At 43.7% G+C, this 25,627-nt stretch overlaps 1 protein-coding gene and 1 non-coding gene across 3 annotated transcripts in view; both read left to right on the top strand.

Moving 5' to 3' along the window:
* Sec24AB (Protein transport protein Sec24AB) overlaps positions 1-25,627 on the top strand; it is a 152,044-nt gene that overhangs the window by 100,415 nt on the left and 26,002 nt on the right. For both annotated transcript variants that reach the window (XM_075690742.1, XM_075690734.1), the window contains 5 exons: positions 725-883; positions 11,274-11,447; positions 13,282-13,392; positions 20,043-20,224; positions 25,041-25,178. In XM_075690742.1, the coding sequence (XP_075546857.1) occupies positions 725-883; positions 11,274-11,447; positions 13,282-13,392; positions 20,043-20,224; positions 25,041-25,178 (764 nt within the window). The remainder of the gene's footprint in view (positions 1-724; positions 884-11,273; positions 11,448-13,281; positions 13,393-20,042; positions 20,225-25,040; positions 25,179-25,627) is intronic.
* TRNAL-CAA (transfer RNA leucine (anticodon CAA)) lies at positions 20,777-20,849 on the top strand. The gene has a single exon. It is a non-coding gene; the product is annotated as a tRNA-Leu (tRNA).

The following is a 25,627-nucleotide window of genomic DNA, read 5'->3' as shown; positions in this document are numbered from 1 at the left end:
CATTCAAAGTTGCTTTTTTCGATTGCCCGATAATTTGGAAAATTCTGTGGTACCTTTTCATGTAAGAAAAATCTATCGGAGACTGTACTTATTTGCATAAATGGTCGAATTTCAATAGAACGAAATTTCGATATAACAGAGCAAATTGCCAATTTTGTTGACTTCGTTATATCGAGGTTTAACTGAATTTAGAACAGCATATTTCAAACAACTACCTAATGCAGATCATGGAAATAATGTGACAAGATTAGGTAATTAGGCAGTTAATTAAGTGGGTTATAAATTTTTATTGAAGCCCTGCTAAGGTTAGCAACAAAGGTATTTTGGAAGAGATTTACTTTGTTGCTGTTATGAGTGACTCTCCTTTTGGACAGTTTTGACAAGGAACCAAAGTACCCAGCACTTTGGTTCCTGGCCAAAGAGGGATTTTGGAACTTCACTTGCTGGACTCCATTCTCAAATTTCTTATGGAAACATGCCTGGCAGTGCAGTTTCCAGTTTCATTCAGCCTCACATGCTCTGTAATCTCACCTTCAATCCGGCTTCCTCTGATAGCAACAGTTAAGGGGTTGTTATGAACTGCTATTCTCGAATAAATATGTCTTTATTTGTCTTTATTGACCCAAAGCAGTCGAGCTCGATTTAACAGTGTAGTGAAAATCTGGGGTACTTCTAATTCTCTTCTGTAATACCTTGTCTCACCTTGCATTTCTTTTCGTTGCAGCCTGCATCTCCAAGTACTCTGCAGGCTGCATCAGCTATTATCCAGGCCTGCACAGCACTCAGAACCGGAGTCAGGTGGAAAAGTTTGAGGCTGAGCTGAGATATTACATCACACGCAAGATCGGTTTTGAAGCAGTTATGAGGATACGGTGCACCAAAGGTATGTTTTTCTAGCCTTCCAGTTATAGGAATTTCTTTGGTTCGTGCTTTCTTTCTGTATAATTGTTTTACTGAAATAATGAAGTAAATACGCTTCCAAAACTGGTGTTACGACACAATTGTTTATAAGTAAATGTTTAGACCTTTTTCCTGGGCGAGGAGGAAAATAGCAAAGGCATGAGGGAGGAAGAAGAAGGTGTTGCCATTTTCATTCTCCTCACTGGAGTGTGCGACACAAGAGCAGCAGTCTTTTTGCATGTGGTGATGCCTGGATGCCTGGTGACAGCCTTGAGAATCTTAAAATTTTTCCTCACTTTAGCGCAGATGGAGAGAGCTATGTTATAATGCCCATGTAGATCTTCATCTGCCTTTTATAGTGATATGCTTCAGCGCTGTTTGTTCAGATGCCAAGTGGAAGCAAGTGCATTACAGCAGTGGTGTTGCTTTTGCTCAGTAGTAAGACTGAATGTGAAGGCTTGGTTGCGTCGTGTGGTCCTAAAGATGTCCCATAGTGTAAGCCCTACCTGACCAGGTGGTGTAATGACTTTGGCGTTGCACTGCTAAGCATGAGGTTACGGGATCAAATCCCGGCCATGGTGGCCACACTTCGATGGGGGCGAAATGCAAAAATGGCTATGTACTCTTCATGGGTACATGCTCAAGAACCCCAAGTGGTCGAAATTAGTAATCTGGAGTTTCCCACTATGGCACGCCTCATAATCAGAACTGGTTTTGTCATGTAAAACCCCAGAATTTAATTTTATCCCATAGCGTGAAAAACAGGCATACCCATTCTTGTTTGTGCGGTCTCAAGGACCAAATAGGAGTACTAAATCCGTTTAGACTAGTAAAGTATTCTTTTAAAATTATATTTTCGTTAATGCGCAAGAGGTTGATTACAAGAAGAGAAACTGTAGGCCAAACTTCCATTTGCTGAATTTCGGGCCGAAACCCCAGCTCTGGTAAATCAGTGTGACAACATGAATTTCGAAGTAATTCTTAATATTTGAGCTGTTATGGTGCAGTAGCACTTCTTGAAAGTTGCTAGGTTGCCTTTGGCTTCCTCGAACACAGTGTAATATATCTTTACCAATGAAAACATTAACTAGGTTCAAGTAGAGGGTGTCAAAATTCATAACTGTAAAATGCCAAGCAAGTGCCCCCATCCATTTTTCCAGTGACTTGAAATTGGTGCCAATTGCTGGCGCCAATTGCCGAGCAAGTGCCACCTTTATTTCTTCACCCTGTTCACCACTTCATGCTTTTTTTTTCAAATGTAGTTTTTTTATGAGATTACAGAAAACTGTCTAATTTATTAAAAATGAGAAATTAATTGTTTATCTGGCACTTCTGCCAAGGCCTGGTAGTGACACTGCCAAATCCAGGTATCTTCTTGCAGAGCTTTTGTCAGTTGCCATTTTAATTAAATACATCATCTGTGAGAGGTGTTGGTTTTCTCATATGGGTTTGGTGTGAGGTACTTTGGTGTTATTGGCGTGTATTTCACTTATTTTATTTATTTTCACCTTAAAGGCTTGGAGGCATGACATAAAGGAGGGCTTTAATCCTTGCGACAATGTTAGAACAAATGTACAGAGCAGTAAAGAAACAACAATAAACAAAAACAAGCCAGGAACAATGCAATGTGTATGCGATGTAACGGCAAACCCACCGTGGTGGCGCAGTAGATAAGGCGTTGCGCTACTATGCCTGAGGGCACTGGATCAAATCCCAGCCGCCGCAGCTGCATTTCGATGGGTGTGAAATGCAAAAATGCTCATGTACTGTGCATTGGGTGCATGTTAAAGAATCCCAGGTGGTCAGACTTAATGCGGAGTCCCTTATTACGGCACGTCTCATAATCAAATTGGTGTTTTGGCATGTAAAACCCTAGACTTCAATTTGATGTAACAGCAAGGTCGCATGCATTCATGTACAATGAAAAAAAAAAATGAACATTAAGGTTGTGGAGTGGCATCGGCGAACCGGGAGAATTGTGCACTGCTGTTCGTGCGGTACAGCCAGAAGATCGTGGGCCCCTTTGGGCCGAGTGCTTGGACCTAATTTTTTAGCGGAACTCAGTGGATTTATTTGAGGGATTTGAAAGTGATGACGCAGTATAAAGACACTAAATGCATGCTAAATAAAGCTTTTGAAAAGTACTGTGCTGTTTTTCTTTGGGGAGGAGTAGGTGTTACATTTTCGCTGCCATCTTGAATATTGGTCCGCGACCGATCTAAGGCCCTCGCCCAAACATTCTTCAATTATCTTTGACCCTATCCCAATTATCTGACCCATTTGCTCAGAATTTTATGCTATGTCTCAGCGAGTTGGTGCGGGAACTTCAAGGCACCTTCACCAGCCATATTTCGTTTGTGCATCTTTTCTTACCACGCTTTCTCTCACACTAAGAGTGGATTAGTTTTTTTGTATTGTAGAAAGATAATTTACTATTACAGCTCAACTTTTCTATTACCTAAGTGGCTCTTTAAGGCCTGCTTCCAAAATGTGTATGACATGCTCATTGTTCGTCATCTGGCAGCTTTACACACACTTTTTAAGTTTTGCACAGGTCATCTACAAATGGTTAGGATTTGCACCCAAGCCACAGTTTTAACCCTCTCAGTGTTGCTTTTTGTGTGTGTGTGTGTGTGTGTGTGTGTGTGTGTGTGTTTGTGTGCGTGTGCGTAATAAAACAGCATGTAAACTTAAACATGGTTGATCAAGAGTATACGTTTGGCCAATATGACAATAGTGTACATAATTTCTTTTGCATTGTGCAGTAACAAGGACACAAAGAAGGAAACACAACACAGTGCTGTGTTGTTTTCTTCTGTCTTTGTTCTTGAGAACTGAAGAGGATTTGTTCAGAGTATACAGTCGAAGCCACTTATAACAATATTCAACTGACAAGAAAATTCCATAGTTGTAACCAATAATTGTTATAACTGGGTTGCAAGAAAAAAAGCATATGGGAAAGCATTGAAACTTTAAACCTTAATTACACTGAAAGAAGTACAGTCCAACCCATTTATAGCATTACAAATTTTAACAGTGTACTCGAATGTAACAATGAGTAGCCACAGCACCATAAACTTCTGCGTCTTGTTTTTGATAAAATAAGCCGTGTCGTATTATTGACTATAACACTTGCCATATTTACTCTATTCTAATGCACCCTCAATTGTAATGTGCACCTGTTTGCCGTGACCTAAAAAAAAAATGAGAAGTCCTTTACAATACTGCGTGCCTCATTCTTTCATACAGAAATACAACTTTCTCTCATTTGGAAAAAACAGATTAATAAAAAAAGTCGCAGTTTTGCCCAAAAGGCGAAGCATTGATTACGGTAGCAAATTAGTAGACAGCTATATGAAAAGTAAGTGTAGTAGTTTTATCGGCCATATAAACTTTTAAACATTTGCTTACTAGCTAAATTAACCAGCATGTTAACCTAAATTAACCAGCGCACAAGCAAACATGAACACGTCTCATTCAATGACCGCGGAAACTCTTTATCAAAACGCTGGAGTGAGGAAGTGCGGTAGCAGGAGTGAGGGAATAGACCTTTGTGCGGCCTCTCGCTTCAACGCGAAGTAAGCGACGAGAACACAGCGCGGTGTGCCTAGATGTGTAGACTCTCGTCTTCGTCACAGATCGCTTTCAAGATCGCTACATACGGCCGCGCTGTACGTAGCAGCCGCTGGTGTAGAACGCCTCTCTTGTTTGTGCCAGTCCAGCACGCAAGTTTCGGGAACTCCGAACGCCCAGGATGAGGCCCGCATTCCGTCCATCTATGCACACGTAATCACTTTCCTTTTAATTGCGGAATCGTGATGAACTCGGCATGTCTTTGCAGTCAGCATTTCCATGCTGATAGAGCAAACACAGAAAACCGGAAGGCGGACGGTGCACTAACCTAAGCCAAAGGAAGCATTGCCTAAGCATACATACTGTAGCACATGGAGGAAGGTATGGCAGCTAGGCTCGAAGTGCGTACGAGGTGGCCATTTTGAAATGCCGATGGCAATATGGTAACGCAGATTTAGGGTTGTACTCAATTCTAACGCGCACGCAATTTTCAGACCCGGTTTATCGGGAAAAAAGTGCACATTAGATTTGCGTAAATACGGTATATCCTGCTACTGGCTGTCTGCGCCGAAAGAAAAAGGAACGCAGAATCCTAAGAAAAAAAAATTTGCAAGCTGCCGCACCTACATGCGCACACTGCATGGCACGAATTCACAGCATCGCTGGCCTCGCACCCCTCTTTCCTTCCCTTCCACCCCTCCAAAACACGGGGTCGGCTGCGCCGACAGCGCCGACATGGAAGGGAGGTGGGAGAGAGGTGCACGACGGTGCGACTGGCACAAAGGTGTGCCATGCGGGGTGTCGGCACACAGGTGGGTGTGGCGAAAGTTTGCAGCATGCAGGTTGAGTGTGCCAATTCTCATTTTCTTTTATTTGGATTTTATTTTAAAATGATTTTCCGTTCTTTTATCCTTTCACCACACACACACACACACAGAGTAGTCAGATTTAATTGCTATAACTGATAACGCAGCTTGGAAGCATTATAGTAAGCGGTTTATTTTACCATGGAAAACACACCAAAGTTCACGGTGCAGTGGCTGCTCATTGTTATATGTTATATAGGGGTGTACGAATACCGAATTGTAGATTTTGAATCGAATATCCAAATCGAATATCAAATCCAATATTGAATTTCAGAAAATTTTTCAAAAAGTTTAATGCCTACAATTTTTCATGAAGAAAGTACGGTGCTGCACATGCTCGAGAGTCCACTTGCATTGCATAACAAGAATGCAGCAAGCTATCAGTACCTTAAAAACATTGAAATCAAGATATACGGTATGGCTGGTCTACTCTTTCTTAAAGGGAACCCTAAATAAGTGTACCAGCACTGATTACAGCTCAGTTATAGTATATGAAGGTCTGGAAAATATCTTTTTTATCAGTAGAGTTTTTGTTAAGTAGAATGAAGGGCTTTTTTTGCTTTACAGTTTTTTTCCGTAATACTGAAGGGCTATCCAACTTTATGGCAGGTGGGTTATCGTAGTGCCTGTGTGCACAACAGACTAAAGGAATGCACATCATGGGACTTGATCACCACTTCGCATGTAGCCAATGCTTTCGGTAAAGAGCAGGCACTGGCCGCGCAGTTTCATTGTCATGTTCGACGTGACTTGCCACCTGTAATGTTTCTGAAATCTGGAGGGTCATGGCAAGTTCATGCGATTCTGCACTGCTTGTATTTAGATGTGAGGGGACATTTCTAAGAACAACAAAAGAAAAAGCATTTTTTGTACAACGGCGTCTAGCGACATGCATTGTAATGGAGATAAGAAAAATATAAAAAAATAAGCAAATGAAGGCTTGCAGTGCTCCATCGGCACGTTTGTGAAACATGGATAAGCCGAGCAATCGGTAAGATTTTAAAGGGGTCCTGAACCGCGCTTCATGTATAATGGAAAAACATAGTCCGCCAATAGCATATGCTGCTGTGAACATCTCGACCGAGCTTTGCAGTCATGGGCGACGCGTGGAGCTCGCAAGGGGAGTGTGAAGTCACCATTCTCTCAAATGTTCTTCTCGACAGAAGCCTGCTCCTCACTCTTCTCTGGATGCTTTATTTCGTAATAATATAGTAGATTCTGATGCACGGCTGCTATTGGCGAATAGCTGACATCAAGAAAGATGTTTGAATCAGCGTGCTTCATACTGTTACTATGTGCATACCTGCCAACTCTTCCGAATTTTCCTTAAAATGTACTAACTTCGAGCAGTCTTACGATTTTACGAATCTTGCTTGAAGTTTTACGGAAAACATTTTATTTGCGAAAAAAAATGAAAATTTAGTAAAACTACAACCTCGTGCCTTGTGCCACCCCGAGAGGGCAATGTGTATGTGTGGTATTATCATTGGCAGCTGCAAGGTTGTTGTGACTTCTGTCGTCTACTAGGGGGTGCACGAATCCATATCCAAAGCTCAATAGTGCTGATGCGGCTCTAGTACCTCCACAAACCTGTTTCCATGCTGTTGCCTTTGTTCGCGCGGGGGCATGGGTTCGGACTTCAGTCAGCTTCAGTCACTGCAGTGTTGGCCTCGCCTCTTGTGTGACTAGCTGCCGCGTCGGACGCAGTGTGACTCTGGCCTGTAGCGGCTTCGCAATGCAGTGGTGGGCTCGAAGCCCCGACAGTACTTCCAAGTGTTTTTGAAATCGTACACGGCAGAATTTCCGTGCTTGGTGCCGTCGAAGAAAGGGGAGAGGTTCGGATTCTGAACCACGTGTGCCTGGGATGTGAACATCTCGCATGGCGGCAAGTCTGACATCAAGGTCCACATCAATTCGAAAAAGCATCAGGGATACTTGCGAGCCGAGGACAGCCAGCCATAGCAAGTTTTGCACACAGCGACAACGACCTTGGTGTGATTCGTGCAGAATGCCTCTTTACGGCGTTTTTAGTCGAACACAACATCCCGCTGAGTGTCAGCAATCATACCAGACTGCTTTTCCGGATGATGTTCCCCAAGTGCGAAGAAGCGAAATGTTATGCCTGTGGATGAACAATGACTACGTCAATTATTTGGGAATGGGCCGCCAATGCGGAGACTCCTTTGCTGGATGCCCTAAAACAGCAAGTATTTTCGATTGCTGTGAATGACAGTAACAATAGGGATATGCAGCTTTACCCTATTGTTGCAACATATTTCGTTAAAGAAACGAGTACAGTCGAAAGCTGCCATCTTTGCCTCAGGACAACCTAAGGGGAAGCGACGGGTCACAAGATTGCAGATCTGGTTCTGAATGAGATGAAGTCTCGGAATTTGCCTGTTAGAAACCTGTTGGCTATGTGTTGGGACAATGCCAATGTCATGATCGGCAAGAAAAACAGTGTTTCTACTGTATTGAGAGAAGCTCAACCAGGTTTGATAGGGGTTGGTTGCCCATGCCATGTCATCAGCTTGGCCGCTCAAAAAGGAGCTTCATGTCTTCCTGTAAAGGTTGATGAGGTTTTGGTAGACTTTTTTTTTTTTTTTACACCTAGAGAAAAGCTTGAAACTGGAAGATTGACCTAAAGAGTTCCAAAAATATGCATGACGCCGAGGTCAGAAAGATGTTGGAGCATTCGCCGACACATTGGCTTTTGTTGAGAAAGTGTTTGAAGAGGCTGCTCGACCAGTGGAAAGCTCTACTCGGCTTTTTTTTTTTTTATCTGAAACAAAGCAGTGCAACAAGCAGCCCTTGTTTTTGGAGTCATACCAAATTCCAAAGACTTCCTCACAAACCCCCAAGACCCCTGCATTGATCCAGAAGTCTGCTACACATCTTCACAAGACTGCTGCAGGCCTCGGGGAAAAAAAGCACCGACGGTGATGAACTCTCACTAAAGAGACAAGGAGCTTATTCTAGACCTCAAGCAAAAAAACTGAAACTTCATACCAAGGATTCTGGGGAAGCCAGCCACATGACCCGTGAGGAACGCCTGTTTTATTTTTTGTCATCGGAGCTAAACAAGGCATGCTGTCTTTTTCTCCAAAATGTTATACCGCTTTTTGAGAAGGCAAACTGCCATCTTCAAGCACAGGCTCCTCATATTCATGTACTGAGGGGCCTCTTGAACCGCCTTTTTGAGGATCTCCTGACTAGATTTGTGTGCCCAAGCGTTGTCAAAGCATGTCATTCATTGCTGGAAGTTGACTATGGAGCTGCAGAGAATCAGAAAGGTGATGAAAACATAGTCATTGGCAGCACAACCTACTCTGTGGTTGAGACACTGAGCTGCATTGAGAGAGAGCAGTTCTTCTCTGCTGTGCATCTGTACGTAATGGCAGCATGCGATTACATTGCCACAAATTCTCACTAGAAGATGTCAATCTCAAGATGGCTGAAGTTGCTCAAGTACAAGCTCTGGAAACTGCTTCATTCAGCAGCGTACATCACTTTATTAGGGTGTTCCCTGCTATCCTACCCCAGCAGAGTGGCGAATCAAAAGAAGAAGCAATCGACGCACTTTAAGTTGAGTTTGCCAACTTGCAAGCATATCAGCTTCCAGTCGACATATTAAATGAGCCAAGATGTGACGTGCCGTGGTCACAATTAGGAAGCGTTCAAAGTGTCGATGGATCGCTCAGGTTCCACGGAATTTCAATGGTTATGCTAGGTATTCTCTCCATTCCCCACAGCGATGCTAAATGGGAGAGAATATTCAGCACTGTGGACAAAACTGTACGAGTTTCACTCATCTGTGTGTGAGAAAACACTCGAAAGTCTGCTCATGGTCAAGGGGCACCAGAGTGGTACTTGCCTTGAGCAAAGCTACACGAAGAAGTTTCTGAAGCAGGCTAAGTCAGCAACAGCAAAATTATTGCAAAAATAAATTGTGCCCCAGTGGAGTTTTCGCTCTTTACTCTCCAAGGCACAGATTTCACTTATGGTTGTGAAAATGTGAGTAAGCTTGTTGCAAAAGGTAAATCCCTTAAAAAAAAAAAGAAAGAAAGTGCTGCCGTGCACTTCCGCCGCGATAGTTTTACGAATTTCCAAATCTTCAGGTTGGCAGGTATGCTATGTATATTTATTGACGAAGTTTAAGAAACAGGCTGAAGTAAGCGAAAATCTGCTTTCAAGAAGCCTACTATAGGACTTCGCCCCCCTGTTTATCGGTGTCGTAGCCATCGGGTCTTGCTAATGTTGGCTTGTTTTTAATGTTTCACTAGCCTCAAACCACACGAAACTTAAAGGGGCCCTGAAACGATTTTGACGATTTTGTACAAACGTACTGAGTCGTTAGAGTAGGTCCTTCTGATCATTAACTGACGCACCTAAGCGCTCCGCATAAAGCGTGCAATTTATTATAAGGATTTAAAAATGTACATGGCTACCGATCGCAGTACATTGCTCGGCTGAATTTTGAGGCGCCCCTACCCATTTGACGTCATTTGCTCCAATGACGTTAGTAGGGCAAGATATCTGATTGGCTGCCCAGGGCGTGTTGTTGTTCGTAATAGTTGGAATGTTGTTCATAATCGTTGGAATGTTAGTTAATTTGTTTCTATAAAAAGAAAGTAACAGAAAGAATGCACAAGAACAATTTCTCACTACACTTAAGCATTTCCGGGACACAGCAAACGTCGCCTGATTGTGTTACAACATGCTCCATTTTGACGAGAGCTCCGCGGTCAGAGTCAGTCTCAGTCTTTTCGCAAGCAGCATGATTCAACTTAGTTGCGTTGTGGGCTGCAAACGTAGCGACTAGCAATATGTCAAGCTGCGACATCGTGTCCCTCTTCAAGGCAACAGACGAGCGGACTGGCTGCAGCACATTGGACTGTCACTATCGAATTAGCGCCAAGATTTGTGCATTTGCGGCCATCACTTTACACCGGAGGATTACTACCACAATAGTGTTTCGCAAGTCCAGTATTCGGGTAAATGCAAGCACAAGGGGACAGGGCCTGGCCGTTTGACTGTGCCGTTTCAGGCGATGAGCAGAAGTGCAAATGTGAATGGTCTGCACGGTGCAGCCACCTGGCGACACAGAGCTCAACCACACGCAGTAGCAGTAACAAAATGTATTCTTTCCTTAATTCCTGAATTAACATTCCTTAATTATATGCACGTGCACACACCGTGCACTGAGAAGTGGAGAAAAGCCATCTGTGTTTTGGGAAAGCTAGTGAAAAGGCAGCCTCTAAGATGAAAAAACTTCGAAAGTCGAAGGGACTTTTAAGGCCGACAAAAGAGCGAGGGTCTATCTAAAAATCTGAAAGCCTGCCACTAAACTTAGTAGGCGTCTCGGGGCTCGTACTGTGACCGGAGACAGTGCATGTACTTGCGTAAATCAAGGAACATGTACTATGTCCCTATCAGTGGCACCTTTCCCAGATCAGTATGCTTCACCACATAAAACGGCTGTATTGCGGAGAAGCTAACTTCAATTTTAAAGTCAAATACTGCCAAGTGAATCAATGGCATGTTTCGCCACTTTCCCTGACTTGTTTAATTCAACCCACCGGATAATTCGACCAGTTTCGTCGGTCACGTCCAGATCGAATTAACGGAAGTCGACAGTACGAATTCGTTGCATACTGATATCAATGAGACACATTTGAAATTTACTTTGTAATATATGATAATCTGTTATGTCCATGTTCATTATATCGAGGTTAGACTAACTGTGAAGTTGTTATGCTGTGTTGTGTGCTTATTATGTGAGAACTTGAAAACTTTAAAAAAATTTGTGCAGCAAGCATAACAGGAAATTTTTGCTCTCTGAAGTGTGACTTCCATAAGTTATGAAATGCACTTGACAGAAAACTGTTAATTTCTGCTGTGTAACTGCTTTTCTTCACTCTCCATCTGGCACAGGACTTGTGATCCACACGTTCCATGGCAACTTCTTTGTGCGCTCGACAGACCTGCTGTCACTGCCCAATGTTAACCCAGATGCAGGTTTTGGCATGCAGATAGCCATTGAAGAGAGCTTGGCTGACTGCAATCTTGCCTGTTTTCAGGCGGCTGTACTTTACACGTCCAGTCGAGGTAAGAGAACAGAACGGGAGAGATGGGTGTGCAATTTAAATTCTGAATAGAAATGAAAAAAGGCTACTGTAGAGCCTGGTTTACTAATAAGAAATTTGCATCCTTTGTAATGAAGTGACCTACATTTTCATTCTAGCAACTTCAATAGAAGGTTTTGTGTTCACTGGTGGATTGTTCTTGCTCAAATTTCATGAGAGCATTTTTTAATCTGCACCTCTGCAGCAGCTTGCTTTTATGGTGGCAACTTCATTGCGCTTTTTTGGGCTTAAAGAGACACTAAAGGTTACTATGAAGTCAAGGTAAAGTGATAAAGCAATGCTCTAGAATGTCTAAGGTGTCAATATTATCGCGAGCAGAGCTTTAGTAACCGAGAAATTGAGGTAAAGGCATGACACGATTTGAGACCCGCCAGCGACATTCCGGTACTAGCCCGATGACGAAGGCACTCCTCATCATAATTTATTCACTAGTACTCAACTACTCTTATTAAAAAGATCATTTCATTAGTTTATAAGATGGAAGAAAATGCTACTTGTCTACTTCTATTCGATTCTAAGAAAAAATAACATTTTGACGTTACCCTTCAGTAGTATGGGCAGCCGAAAGGTTTCGTTTTCGCTCGACTCTGCGCACTCGACTTTGCGCCACGCGCGCTTTGGATTTTCAGTTGTTTCGCTATCGCATTGTGCTGTGCTGTGCTGGTTCTGCTGGCTCGTGAAACTTGCATTTGGAACAAGCAGTGAGAATGCCACGTCCATGTGATGTTGTGGGATGTGCGAACGGTCTGCGGAACTTGGCCGACGGCAGTTGCAGCGACAAATCCAACGTTACTGTGTGCCAACGACTGAACCTCTCCGTTCGAAGGGGTTAAGTGCCGTACCTCTGCCACATCGCGTTGGCAAAGAGCCGAAAAATCGCATAGTGTGCTCGCTGCACTTTCGTCCAGAGGATTACGAGTTCAACGCCGACTTATTGAAGCCGTGTGGAGTGCCTTTCAAAGCAATGCTTTCCCGTAGCGCTGTTCCGTCGGTCTTGCCTGCATTCTCCGAAGTGCAAGAACAACTGCAGGTCGAAGACTGGGCGGTGAGTGCGGCATTTGGTTTTCACGAAGGAACTACAAATGTGCGAATATGTACAGCCATGACATACAGTTGCCGTCGTAGTAGTACGCAACGACGCCGGCAGCACGAGCCCTCAGCAGCAGGTCACGTTCATCAGTGCTTAAATCGCTGAAGTCGAGCCCAGCATCGCGAGCCAATAGGCCGTTGTCAGGGTCGGCCATTGCAACGAGCATCAAAGTTGGCATCTTCAAATGAAGAACCAGCTTATCGTCGCGCGCTTTCCCTTCCACCAGCCACCATAGTTTCGCTTTCGCGCTGCTGTCGGCTCTGTCTTGGCTCTGTTTCTGGCCGTGCATTTGCGTTTTGCACAGAAAAGCCGTAGCGCTGTCTGCGGGTGCAGTTTTACTCGCTGACTGTGCAACGTCACTATGAGACCATGACGCCACTACTCCTCGATCGGAGAGCGGGCGATTTGAACTGCGCTAGAGGTACGCGAACGCTTCAGAACGCATTTTCTCTTAAAATAAGTCTCTTCTTCGCATGAAACAAGTGTTTCGATGTTTCTGGGATGGTATTTCGTCAGTCCACGTTGACTTTATATCAACCTTTAGTGTCCCTTTAAGCAAGCAGGCCTTTGTCACTTGATCAAGCAGCTAAGCCATAATGTTGATTTTCAAACCTCATAACCTAATTCTCATGTAAGTTCAGTTGTATTGTGTATGCTTTAGGAAGTGAAACCATGGTTCAATTCCATTGTGTCACTGTCCATCCAGGTGAAAGACGGATTCGGGTGCACACACTGTGCCTTCCAGTAACTGCAATGCTGCAAGACATCCTCGGATCTGTAGACCAGGAAGCAGTCATGGGCATGCTCTGCAAGATGGGTGAGTGGGTCTTTATTCCTCTAGTTCCACTACAGCATCGTAGGCCATTTGTTGTTTAGGTATGCAAGACTCCTACCATATAAATAACTGTTTGAGAATACCTATTTTAAATGTGTCAGCATTTCTATGCCTACCCAACCAAGAAACCCGTCCGTCGGTCACCTAAGACAAGATTGCTTTTAACCCTTTGAGGGTCGATTTTTTTCGCCATATGTGACTGTCCAGGGTTGATTTTTTTTTATTGCAGATTCCAATTCTTCTTTGGGACTTATTTCGAAAAAAAATCACCGTAATTTTTCTAGGGTGACCGTAAAGCGAGAAAAAAATATTTTGTGTTGGTATATATGCACTCTCCATTCATGAATAACAACAATAAAAAAAGGAAATAAACTTATCAGAAATAAAAATTTGATGCATTTTTATGCACATAGTTAAAGGCTTTGAAAATCCGCACACGAGAATATTTCGCAAGTCTGCTCTTACACGAATACGTACGTCCATAGCGTAATCGAACTGCATAGGTGCGCGCACTGAAGAAAACTGTTTGGTTGTGTGCCCATCAAAAAAAGCAACACGTGTGACAAACTTCCGCTAATCTTCATCTTATCGCCAACTGGCTAGGGCAATTAGTTTTGTGAGTCCTAAAAAAAAAAAGAGACGGAAACGCATGCACGGCGGCATCCTTCCTATGCGCACCCCTGTGAGCATTAAACGAACGAGAAACAAGCGGTCGCCCTTTGAGCGATTAGGAATGAGATAGCCATCAGTTTTGCAAGCGCAAAAAGCCGAAACCTCCCGCGAAACAAAATTCAAACGGCTGCCCGCACGCGCGAGCGGTAGCATATAGACGCGCGGGAGCAAACTAGCGCTAAAACAAACCATGCAACGAAAACCAAGAGAGGGAGGCGCGCGAAAAAAATTCCCTGTATCCCCACATAGTGGCAGCACATGACAGAAAATAAAAAGTTAGGAAATCGGCACGCTTTTTAAACGTACAGACGGCGCCGTAAATATACGGCATCGACCATTTTGGGACTTGTTCACGGCTTCGTATATTTACGTCGTTGACCGTCAAAGGGTTAAGATATAGCATGCAGCAGTGAGCAAATTTACCTTTGTGCTGCCTCTTGCTTCAATGTGAACTAAGCAGTGAGAACACTGTGCACATGAAGCTATCAGCCCTTGACACACTCTGTCCCCATCACAGATCGCTTTCAAGATAGGATCTTCACAGCTGCCGTCAGAGTATGGTTGATCGCGGTTGGTAATGGTTTGCACCAAGAGGAGGCAGTGTTATCAACCACGTCTATGCATGAGGTCTGCCAAACGTGACACTGTTCAATTACGCCACATACTACGGCACACATTGGCCAGTGCTCGACTTCCACGAAGCAATGGCTTCATCAAAATGCACTAGATATCATACAATATATCAAATGTAATAACACGAGTGAACATTGCTACTACTCGCCTCTTCTTCGTCGCCTCATGCTGATCTCATTTAATATTTCGGTGTTGCAACCACGCTTCTCTGTTTCACGATTCTTTCACAGTGTTTCACGTAATTATACCAACACAGCAGCATATGATGACAAAACAGCAGTTGATTCGCAGCAAATGCTTACACATCATTTAGATAACTCCCACAGGAGATCCTGCGTGTAATTTTTTTTTAAACACTAGCTTACATTGGTAAAGAGATTTAACAGGGCCACACAGGACACAGAAGGAATCACACAAGGACAAAGCAGTGGCCAACAACCAAATGCTTTATTTCTTGATGTGGTATGTAAATGTAAAGGCATGTAGAAGACACACACAAAATTGGAGAAACTGCAGAATGATAGATATTCAGTCTGTTTTTCAAACAGGGACAGGGAACTAATATGTGTGCCACCTCGTGTAATTGCTACTTCTGTGTAGCAGTGATGCTGCCTTCTGATAAAGTAAAGTTGTCACTTGAAACAAAACTTCTCTGATGCAGCATAGTTATTTCTAGTTCTCTGGGAAATCGCCAGTAGGCAGCTGCCACATTACATGGGTTTTTCCTCCAAGATGGTGTCCGTGATCAGAGTATGCTTGTATCTTTAGCCATAAGCAGATATTTGGGTATTCCATGACTGGTTCTTGGCATCAGCGCTGAATGCATTCAAGAGGTGTCCAAAATAGAGGTCGCAAGAAGTTCCATCGCACTCATTGTAGGGTACCATACAGATCTGTGGCTCTAAAATATTAGCCCTATGAAAACAGGAAATTGGATCAAAGTGAAATTTATCAAGAATGTGGGAAGATGTTTATTTATTTATTTATTTTACCCTCAAGTGCACAGAACTTTACAGAGGGGAGGGGGGGTACATAAAGTAACCATACAAGATATCAAATGTACTAACATCTAAAATACATATAAGGAAGCAATGTTAGGCTAACATAACAGAAAGTTTGAATAAAGGTGCAACATAAAAAACAGCATATAAAAGAACACACACGTATATACACACTTCACACATCATCAAATAAGTAATTGTGTATGGTTGCACAAAGTAAGTCATGGTCTGAAATGGAAACAATATCGGAGGGAAGGTGGTTCCAATCATTGGACATGCGTGGGACTAAAGAATAAAAAAAAAAAGCGGTACTGTGGCAAGTAGTAACGTGTACCTTGTTGTGATCTAAGCAGATTGAACAATAATATGGGGTTGTAACGAATTGAGCTATCAAAACTGGGGGATGGAAAAAGCGCAAGACGGCATGCTTTGCGACGTGAAATAAGTGACTACAAGGAAAGGGCGTGTTTCATCGGCATGACACTACTAGTGCGGTGGTAGTTCGATAATATAAAACATGTTGCATTATTCTGTATCATCTCAAGAGAATAAGTTCAGTGTGATTGAGAGGGGTGCCAAATAGGGTACGCATATTCAAGTTTTGGGTGCACTAGTGTTTTATACATTGTTAGTTTCACATATATAGGAGCATGACTGAAGTTACATTGTAGGTATCCTAGCACGCTGTTATTGTTAATAACGTGGTTAATGTGATGGTTCCAGCTTAGATCAGATGTTATATGAATTCCCAAGTATTTAGAACTATTAACAGATTCTAGAGCATTATTTAGGGTATAGATAACAGGTCTGCTAGTGCATGAAACGCATAAAACTTTGCATTTGTTAGTGTTTAGTTCCATGTGCCAAGTTCTGCACCAACAAGCAATATTAGAGATATCAGTTTGCAGAGAACTAACGTCTAGGTTACTTGAATTTTCGTGGTAAACAACACAGTCATCTGCGAAGAGGCGAATCAAAGAGCTTAAACAATCGGGTAAATCATTAATATAGATGAGGAAAAGTAGAGGACTCAATACGCTTGTTACAACAGACCCGCATACAACTTTCGGATATTACAGACCACATTTCAACCTTACTTTGCTGTACCTATTCTATTAATGCAACGAAGTTCAATTTTAACGGACCACACTACAACGGATTATCGGCTACAGTGGACGAAATTAGCGGCAATCTTTTTTCAAAATCGGGCATATAAAATGGACTTCTTCCATGTCGACACAGGCTGACAGCTGACTTGCGAAGGTTTTGACGATCGCGGCTCAATATCGTGTGCACGAGGAAGGATGGCGGGGTGGAAGCACGCAGTCTTCTATCGCGCGCGAGGGGAAGGCAAGGGAGAGGGGGAGGTTCTACTCCGGTGGCTGCTGCTTACGGTGTGGCCATGTGGGTGCCATATCTTGAAAGCGATCTGCGATGTTGACAAAGTGCATGCCCGCACGGTTACCATACCTTGAAAGCGGTCTGCGATGTGGACAAAGTGTGCGTCCGTGCGGGCGCCATATCTTGAAAGTGATCTGCGATGTGGACAAAGTGCACCCGTGCCGGTAGCTTCGTATGCGCTGTGCTTTTAGTTGCGCTTTAGCTTCGTATGCGCTGTGCATTTTTTTTTTCTATTTAGTTCGTGTTGAAGAAAGAGACAGCATGAAGGTCAATTCGCCCGCTGCTGCTGCCAAGCTTCCTCACTCCAACGTTTTGACACTAACTTTCTGTAATCATCGAGCGAAATGTGTTCGTGTTTACCTGTGTGCACGTGACACCGTGCTTCTTAATTTAGTTAGTAAGTGAATGTTTACAACTTTTTACGGCTGATAAAACGATATACTATTCTTACTTCGCATAGCTGTCTACTAATTTGCTATCACAATCTATGCTTTGCCTCTTGGGTGAAACTGACTTTTTTTGTTTTTTTTACTGTGGTTGTTCGGCACTCGCTCTTAGCAGTAACATTGTTACACATTGCGACCAAAGTTTCGGAAGTGAGGCGTTTTGGATATTACGGACTTCGAATAAACGTGTCATTTTTTTGTTGGATTATCCGAGTCTGTTGTAATGAGAATCAACTGTACATACCTTTGGGGCACACCGGAAGTAACAGGAGGCGACGGTGAGGTAAAATTATTGGCAATGACGTGCTGTAAGTGATTTAGTTAAAAAGAAAATCCAAGTTAGAATTTTGGTGGCGATGTTTATGCTGCTAAGCTTGTAGAGTAATAGGTGGTGGTTAATCTTGTCAAAAGCCTTGGAAAAGTCCAAAAAGATACAATCGACCCAGGAACCACAATCTAGAATGGCGTGTAAGGAATGGGTAATGCAGAGCAACTGCATTTCGCATGAGAACGATTTCCTAAATCCATGCTGTGACATGGTGAAGAATGAGTTAAGGTGACCAGACTAGAGAAGATTATATGCTCCAGAATCTTGCATGGTATACAAGTGAGAGAAATAGGTCGGTAATTAATGATGGATTATTTGCTTCCTGATTTACGTAGTGGAACCACCTTCGCCTCTTTCTAAGCATGAGGCACCACACCTTGATTCAAAGATTGCTGAATTATTTTGCCCGAGAAGAGAGAGAAGCATAGTTTTGTTTCTTTAAGAAATCTTGAATTGACTTTGGCAGCACCACAAGCAGAGGACATTGGGAGGGATTCAGTCAGTTTTACAATGCCAGGAGCTTCTATCTTTATTGGACAGATAGGCAAATAATTGTGCATAGGCAACGAAACAGACGTGCTAGTAGACAAAGCTGAAAAATTGCAGACAAAGTTTTCATTCAGAAGTGTTGTACACATCCCGGCAGATATGGGAAGGCCATCAGTGTCAAGAAGTACAATTTCACTGTCGTTAATATTTGTTACAGTTTTCCAAAACTTCCTCAGGTTACTGACAAGCATTGAAGGTAGCATCTAGGGAAAAAGTAATGTGTCGGTTAGTTAGGGGAGGCACAAGAAATTGATGTGCTGCAGGGTTTGGTAGAATGGCATGCAGTGAGATGAAACTTAATGAGTAAGGTTATAAAGGTTAATAGTTTAAACTTTGCACAGGTATGGTTTAATCGCTCTGAGCTTTTGTCAGTGTTGGAAATTGACTTACAAAGTTAGAATTAGTATTGAACTAAGCATATTAATCAGAGAAGTGTACAAGTGTGTGTGGTAACAGCAGCAGATGAGTGATCGCATGAGCAGTGCATGTCATGGAAACAACAGTGTCTAAAAGGCATAATGCACCACGGTAGTATGATCCTCTTTGATGGGATTGACGGCTTTTTCATTAGTCTTTTAGACTAATGATTACTTGAGTAAGTGTGCATTTATACCCAGTAACACATTAAACTAACCTTCACAACGCAACCTTTGGCAGGCACATGTAATGAAATAAAAATCAGCTTTTTGTAGATGCAAAGAGCACTTGAGCGAAGCTCCTTGTGTATAAGGCATGTGCTGGCTCCACATGGAGAACACACCCAACAAAAGGTGGGCAAGTACTTGAACTGGTAGAAAACAAACCACACAATTGAATTGGCATGGCACATTATCCCATTATTCTCTGGAATTCACCTGCACCACTCTTTAGTATTTCACTTGTCAGAGATGTTGCACTTCAGTGGTTGGTATTAACGGAAAAAGAAGACCTCTGATTGCGCATTACTGTTCTAATGAGATCATATGGCATTGTTTTTTACCAAAATGGCAGGTGTGTGAGCTCACCTGAAGAAGGCTGATTGGGCAGCAAGCACACTATATCATGAGGCATTACAGTAAACCTTCCATTACTTGTCTCCCACCATTTTGAGATTTATATGAGAGGCTGCAAACCTGTGAGGTGGTTTCCGTACACTGCAATATTCAGGACACTTTATTCTGTGGGTTCCGATTATTTTCCAGTGCACCCAGTTGGGTGGTAGGCCTTATGAAATTTAGCATGTACAAACCCAAACCACATGTGCAAATTCCTTAGCTACCTAAAATGTAATGGGGGGAGTAAGCTCTTGAACACGCTTTTGGAGAGAATGAGCAAGCGAAGCTGTGTATGAAGAAATGTTGATTTATTTCTTGGTACACTGTCAGTCCTATCAAGGATGGTAACAGAAAGGCCATCTTCTTGAGATAAGCCGTGCATACTGGCAGTAATACTAATTGTAAAAAATGTAAAGCATACACACATTATAAAACTTAAGCCATATAAAAGTACAGTGAATATTTTGCATTATTGAAGGATAAGATCAGCCGGAAAATTATGGGATAATGCTGGAGCTCAGAGGATGGACCTGAAGCATATTGTGCTGGTTTGCTTATGCATTTGCAGCGGTGGACCGGAGCCTTTCATCGTCTGTCGTGGATGCACGAGAGGCAATGGTTAATGCATGCCTGGACCTGATCCAAGCTTTCAAGACTACCCTGAATTCTGGTCAAGCGGCTGCATTAGGGCTGCCTATCCCCCATTGTGCCCGCCTTGTGCCGCTCTATGTGCTTGCACTAATGAAACATGTGAGTACTGGAGAATGGGACCTTTCTTTTTGCAAAATAGCTTTTCTTGTGGTTCCAACAGAGCAATACACTTTCATTTTGCGCATTTTGATACATTTGTGTGCTGCAGCTGCTGAAAAACTTGCTTGTTATCTAAGTTGATTTCAGAGTGCTGCAGTTCCATGTCCAGACATATAAACTCGGCTTTTATAACTGAAGTAGCTGTTTGAAAATTACTACAACTGAAAAAGAACAGGCGACTACTGGAATATTCTGATCACAGGATGACCCACACAAGTTGGACAAAACCGGAAAAAGAAAAACTGATGGAAGCTTGTGAAAAGTGAGAATACGTAGTTGTAGAGTATTCTACAATATGGACCAATGTACACTTATGGAAAGGCATTAGGGGCAGATGTATGGATTATGGAAAAAGATCTTGTTCTCGTGACGCCTGCGGCAAAAGAGACGTTCCACGTCCGCCGCCAAGGTCTGTCAGTCGTGGCGCTGGCTAACACTCCCAGGGTTCTACTAGGACACATAAATACCCAAGAAAGTGGATGGTGAAACGGCGCTGCGGTAGCTCAATTGGTAGAGCATCGCACGCAAAATGCGAAGGTTGTGGGTTCGGTTCCCACCTGTGGCAAGTTGTTTTTTCATCCACTTTAATTTCCATTAATTATCGTTTCTTTATTTCATTTATTAAGCACAAGTAATTTCCCCTATGTTGTCCTTGGTGTCAGTGTTTGTTGGCTTCTTATGATATGGGCGTTTGAATGTCATTTGAATTGAAGGGCATTCGGTCTAATGAATGTCATTCGCCCGTAGGGGTGCTACATTAAAAAAAATTAATGTCATTCGGTGGCGATATCAATGGCGATCATCCCAAAAAAACGTGGTGACTTAAGTAGAACAAGGTAGGTATAAAGTGCTTGCATAAGTGCACATAAAGTGCTTGCTGATGCCTGATTAACCAAAACGTGCAACTAGGCGCCCGAGTGTTTACAATATAGCTGACGAGCAGAGTGGCGGCGGCATGGGCGGCGGCCAGACGCTGCTGAGCTGGACAGTAACAACATTTTGCGACAGCCTGCTGTACAGATTTTGTCTCTTTAAAGTAACAAGTTCATTAAAACACGGAAAAATTATTATTTTTTTACGAGTACGGCTTTTAATTTGCGAACACTGTCCTGTTTTATGTTGTTTCTGAGGTTGAGAGTACATATTCCCTCCGAGTGCAAAGCCGAATGAGTTTCTCGAACTCATTCGATTGTGAAAGTTATTCGGTGCTAATAGCATTAAATATCGCTGTGTAGCAGCCGAATAATGTCATTCGACGCTAATGCCATTTGATTCGAATGACATTGAAACTTCCAATGTGACAGGGGTATAAGTTGCCGCCATATTCAGTGAGCTGACAAAACGCGCAGCTTCTGCCACTCTTGGGCCTTAATCGCCCGTGCTGTTACTTTCCGTGTCATTCTCATCACTGCCGTTAGGAGACACTTCGGCAACAACAGAGGCAACACCGTAGTCAATGCTAGATCCCTGTCGCGTGCCAGCGCCGACTTCTTCATGCCACGTTCGATAGCACGAACTATGTCTAATTTTTCTCCTATGCTGAGTACCCGGTGTTTTTTTATCCGAGCTTCGGCATGATGTGAGTCCTAGCTTGCACGACGCCACAATGCTCGCAGGCACGACGCTGAAATGATGTTGATGTGGCTTCACACGAAAAAACACAGGTCGCTTGGAGGCAGTTGCTCTGGTCTCTGAGGCTTGTTGTTCTGCCGGGCCACCCGATGGGGACGCACCGCCGGGATTGCGCGACGAAAAGTGGAAACACTACGTGTTAACTTATACGTACGCAATAAGCTGGTACGGTTTATGCGGATACAAAATGCATTATGTTCAATGGCCGCTGAGTTGGGGATCCGACTTTACTACTTTTGAAACGAAACAACTGTTTAAGTGGGTACGGTTTAACGAGGTTTTACTGTATTGTGGTTTTGGCATGCAACACCCCAGAATTTCGTTTTAATTTTTCATTGCATTGAAAAGCACATTTAAAAATTCAATTTTGGCTGCAAGATTGTGCCATCACTAGATTTTTGTTGACTGTCATGCTTAGATTGCATTTGCATGCTTTGGTGCTTATTTCTGCTTTGTCTGCATTGTCTGAATGCAGGCTGAGGTTTTATTGTTGGTTATTGTGTTGATGATGTTCTAAGACTCACAGCTCAAATGCTACATTCCTTTTGTTTGTACAGTCGACTCCCGTTAATGTGAAGTTCACGGGGACCGCAAAAAACTTCGAATTAAACGAACTTCCAATTAAGCACAAAACACAAAAAACAGCACTTTATTTGTGGCGAAATCGAGTATTTTCTCTAAGAAAAATAGCCGGTCATCTTGCTTTGCTTCTTCTTGCCGAATCGCGCTGCTGAAAGCAAGTTCTGCAGGCTGTAGATGTGGCGGAACGCTTCTTCCGCGTTAGCTTCAGCGGCAAAGAAGCGCTCCGCAAGAGCAAGGCCCGCAGCTACATCGGCAGCCTTAGGTTGCGGCTCGCCTTCAACGTCATCGTCGCTTTCCTGGGTCGCTTCCTGGGGCCGAATAATCTCTACAATTTCGCTATCCGTCAGCGCACCGCACGTTTCGACCGCCTTGTCTACGGCGACGTAATCTTCAAAATTGACGTCCCCGAGAGCATCACCAAAATCAGTGCCGTCAAGCTCGCTTGTTGACGCTTCCTCCGCTGAAATTTCAGAGGCATCCTTCGAAGAAGCTGCCACAAAACCGCAAGCCCTAAAGCAGTTTGCGATTGTTTCTTGCTGCACACGATCCCATGCTCGCGCCAACATGTGGATGGCACTAAGCAGGCTCACCTCGTACTTTGTGGAGCTATCCATACACAAAATCATGCGCTTGAGGAGGTGCCGCCTGTACAGGACTTTAACATTCTTGATGATGCCTTGGTCCATTGGCTGCAAAACAGCCATTGTGTTTGCAGGCAAAAATGCGAGGCGTATTGCACTCAAGGCTGGCACATTCACATGAGAACTGCAGTGATCGACAAGGAACAACACCTTGCGGTTCGAAGCAGATAACTTGCGGTCCAATTTGCTTATCCAGCTCATGAAGATTTCGGCCGTCATCCACGCTTTTTTGTTCGCCTCATAGTCCACAGGCAGCGTCTTCACGCCTTTAAAACATCTCGGCTTCGCGGCTTTCCCGATCACAAGTAACCGACATCGTTCCGTGCCAGTCATGTTTGCCGCAATCAGCACCGACACTCTCTCCTTGCTGCGTTTGCCCCCAGCACAGTCGTCGTCCTTGAATGTCAGGGTCTTCTCTGGTAGAAGCCGATAGAAGAGTGCAGTCTCATCTGCATTGAAGATGTCTTCCGGTCTGTATTCAGCGAGATATTCACGCAGCTTTCCGTCCTTCCACGTGGCGCATGTTTCCTGGTTAACGGACGCCTTTTCACCACACACGCTCTTGAAAACCAGGTCATGGCGATCTTTAAAGCGCGTCAGCCATCCATCTGACGAAACGAAGTCATCGATCCCCAACATTGCTGCAAGCGTTCGGGCTTTCATCGCAACGATGTCTCCGCTGAGAGGAAGTTTGTTGCTCCTGGCCTCCCTAATCCAAACCAGCAGAGCCTTCTCCAACTCTGGGTAAGCGCCGGTGCGCATTCGCTTCCGAGAAGTCTTGAACTTGTCGTTCTCAAATGCATCCATTATTGTGCGCTTGTTCTTGATGTAGTTAGAGAGCGTGTTCGGCTTGATCCCGTACTTCCGCGCTATGTCTTGTTTGGCGGCACCTCCCTTCTCAACTTCCTTCAAAACCTCGACTTTCGTTGGCAGGTCGAGCGTGCGATATGAGCCTCGGTTTGCCATGGCTATAAACTGCGCGACTAGGTACAGTCAATTCCGAATCACTCGTGGAACAACCTAGCCTATGAGCTTCCCGCACAAAGGCGCTCGACCAACACACGCATACGCTGCGCATGCTGCAAGACTAATCTCGCACAATCTTGCCACTGCCAGTATGCAGCGCTGCGTGCACCTATGGCACCTGCGTGGCCTCCGCGATCAGCCGCGGGTGGCCTCCGGCGGGAGCCGCTTCGCCTCCCGCCGGAGTTGATCGCGGAGGCCACAGTAGCCGTAGCAATGAATAATCGCGCCGCTCCAAGAAGGATGGTGTTGCGGGCGCCTGCGGTGGCGATGACACTAACGCGGAGCACGGAACTGTTGCAACACTTGAAAAATTGCACAAGAATGACGGTCACCTCGAGGATCCCGGCTGAAAATTAACTTCCAATTAAGCAATATTACTGGATGAGGACTTCGAATTATCGAGCGATTTCTTCTATAGGATTACAAGCAAAACTGACTGGACCAGCACTTCACTTCTAATTAACCGAAAATTCCAATTAAGCGGCTTTGAATTATCGGGAGTCGACTGTAATTACTATACGACATTAGTGCACTTCTACAGCTGTGGTGCTCAAGATAAGCATAAAATTATGACATGCTTGTGCATTCGTTTTCTCTAAAGGCACTGACGACAATATGACATTCTACATAGAGTGCCACGACACGTCAAGTACTGGCAACCATGCTCAGAATGCGTTGGGTGACCAGTGTCCATGTAGCCGTTGTGCAAATTGAGTGCTCAACTGAAACACCATAATGTACTACCTGCACAATATTTGCAGCATTAAGTATCACCACTTCTGAGCAGAACTTTTTGTGCTGTCTGTAAGATCAGTGCCTTCTTCTTGTGATTCTTCAGTGAATGTGGACTATCTGCCTCTCCTAATGTATTGCAGACAGCATTTCGTGTTGGCATTAGTACCAAGCTGGATGAACGGGTCTTTGCTATGGAGCAGATGAAAATGATGCCTCTGTCGTACCTGATGACTTACATCTATCCAGCATTGTATCCTCTACATATGCTTGATGACCAGGTGAGTTATGGTGCATGGGGCCTATCACCAATGTATTTCTGAAAGTTTTGCAGGCCCGTAAGGGTTGTTTGTTCTTATCCCCGTAGCGTTGGTGTGTACTAAAGCTTCAGAAATCAGTTGTGATGCAAAGTTGACTAAAAATGGCAGGTCATATCACCCACTAATGCATGTATGGTAGGCTTCCATTAATTGACTGCGGCTAATTCAGTTTTTTTGTTAATTCAATCCCAGCCAATGTCCACACATTTTCATGGGTCACAACGTTTGTTATGTTGATCGGAAAACTGGATTTTGTTGGATAATTAGAACTTGTCTGGTCAGCAGACACTTGCCTGACCTCGTGGTGAGCCGAATGGTGGCAGCATCTGTCTTGACAGCACTCTTGGGATAGTGACCTGTCGTGGTTGCTTAGTCGCTAGGGCGTTGCGCTAGCGACTAGTGGGATCAAA

Source organism: Dermacentor variabilis, chromosome 1 (genome assembly GCF_050947875.1).
Source record: "Dermacentor variabilis isolate Ectoservices chromosome 1, ASM5094787v1, whole genome shotgun sequence".
NCBI lineage: Eukaryota > Metazoa > Arthropoda > Arachnida > Ixodida > Ixodidae > Dermacentor > Dermacentor variabilis.
Note: the sequence above shows the minus strand (reverse complement) of the source record. Positions and strands in the feature narration are given on the sequence as shown.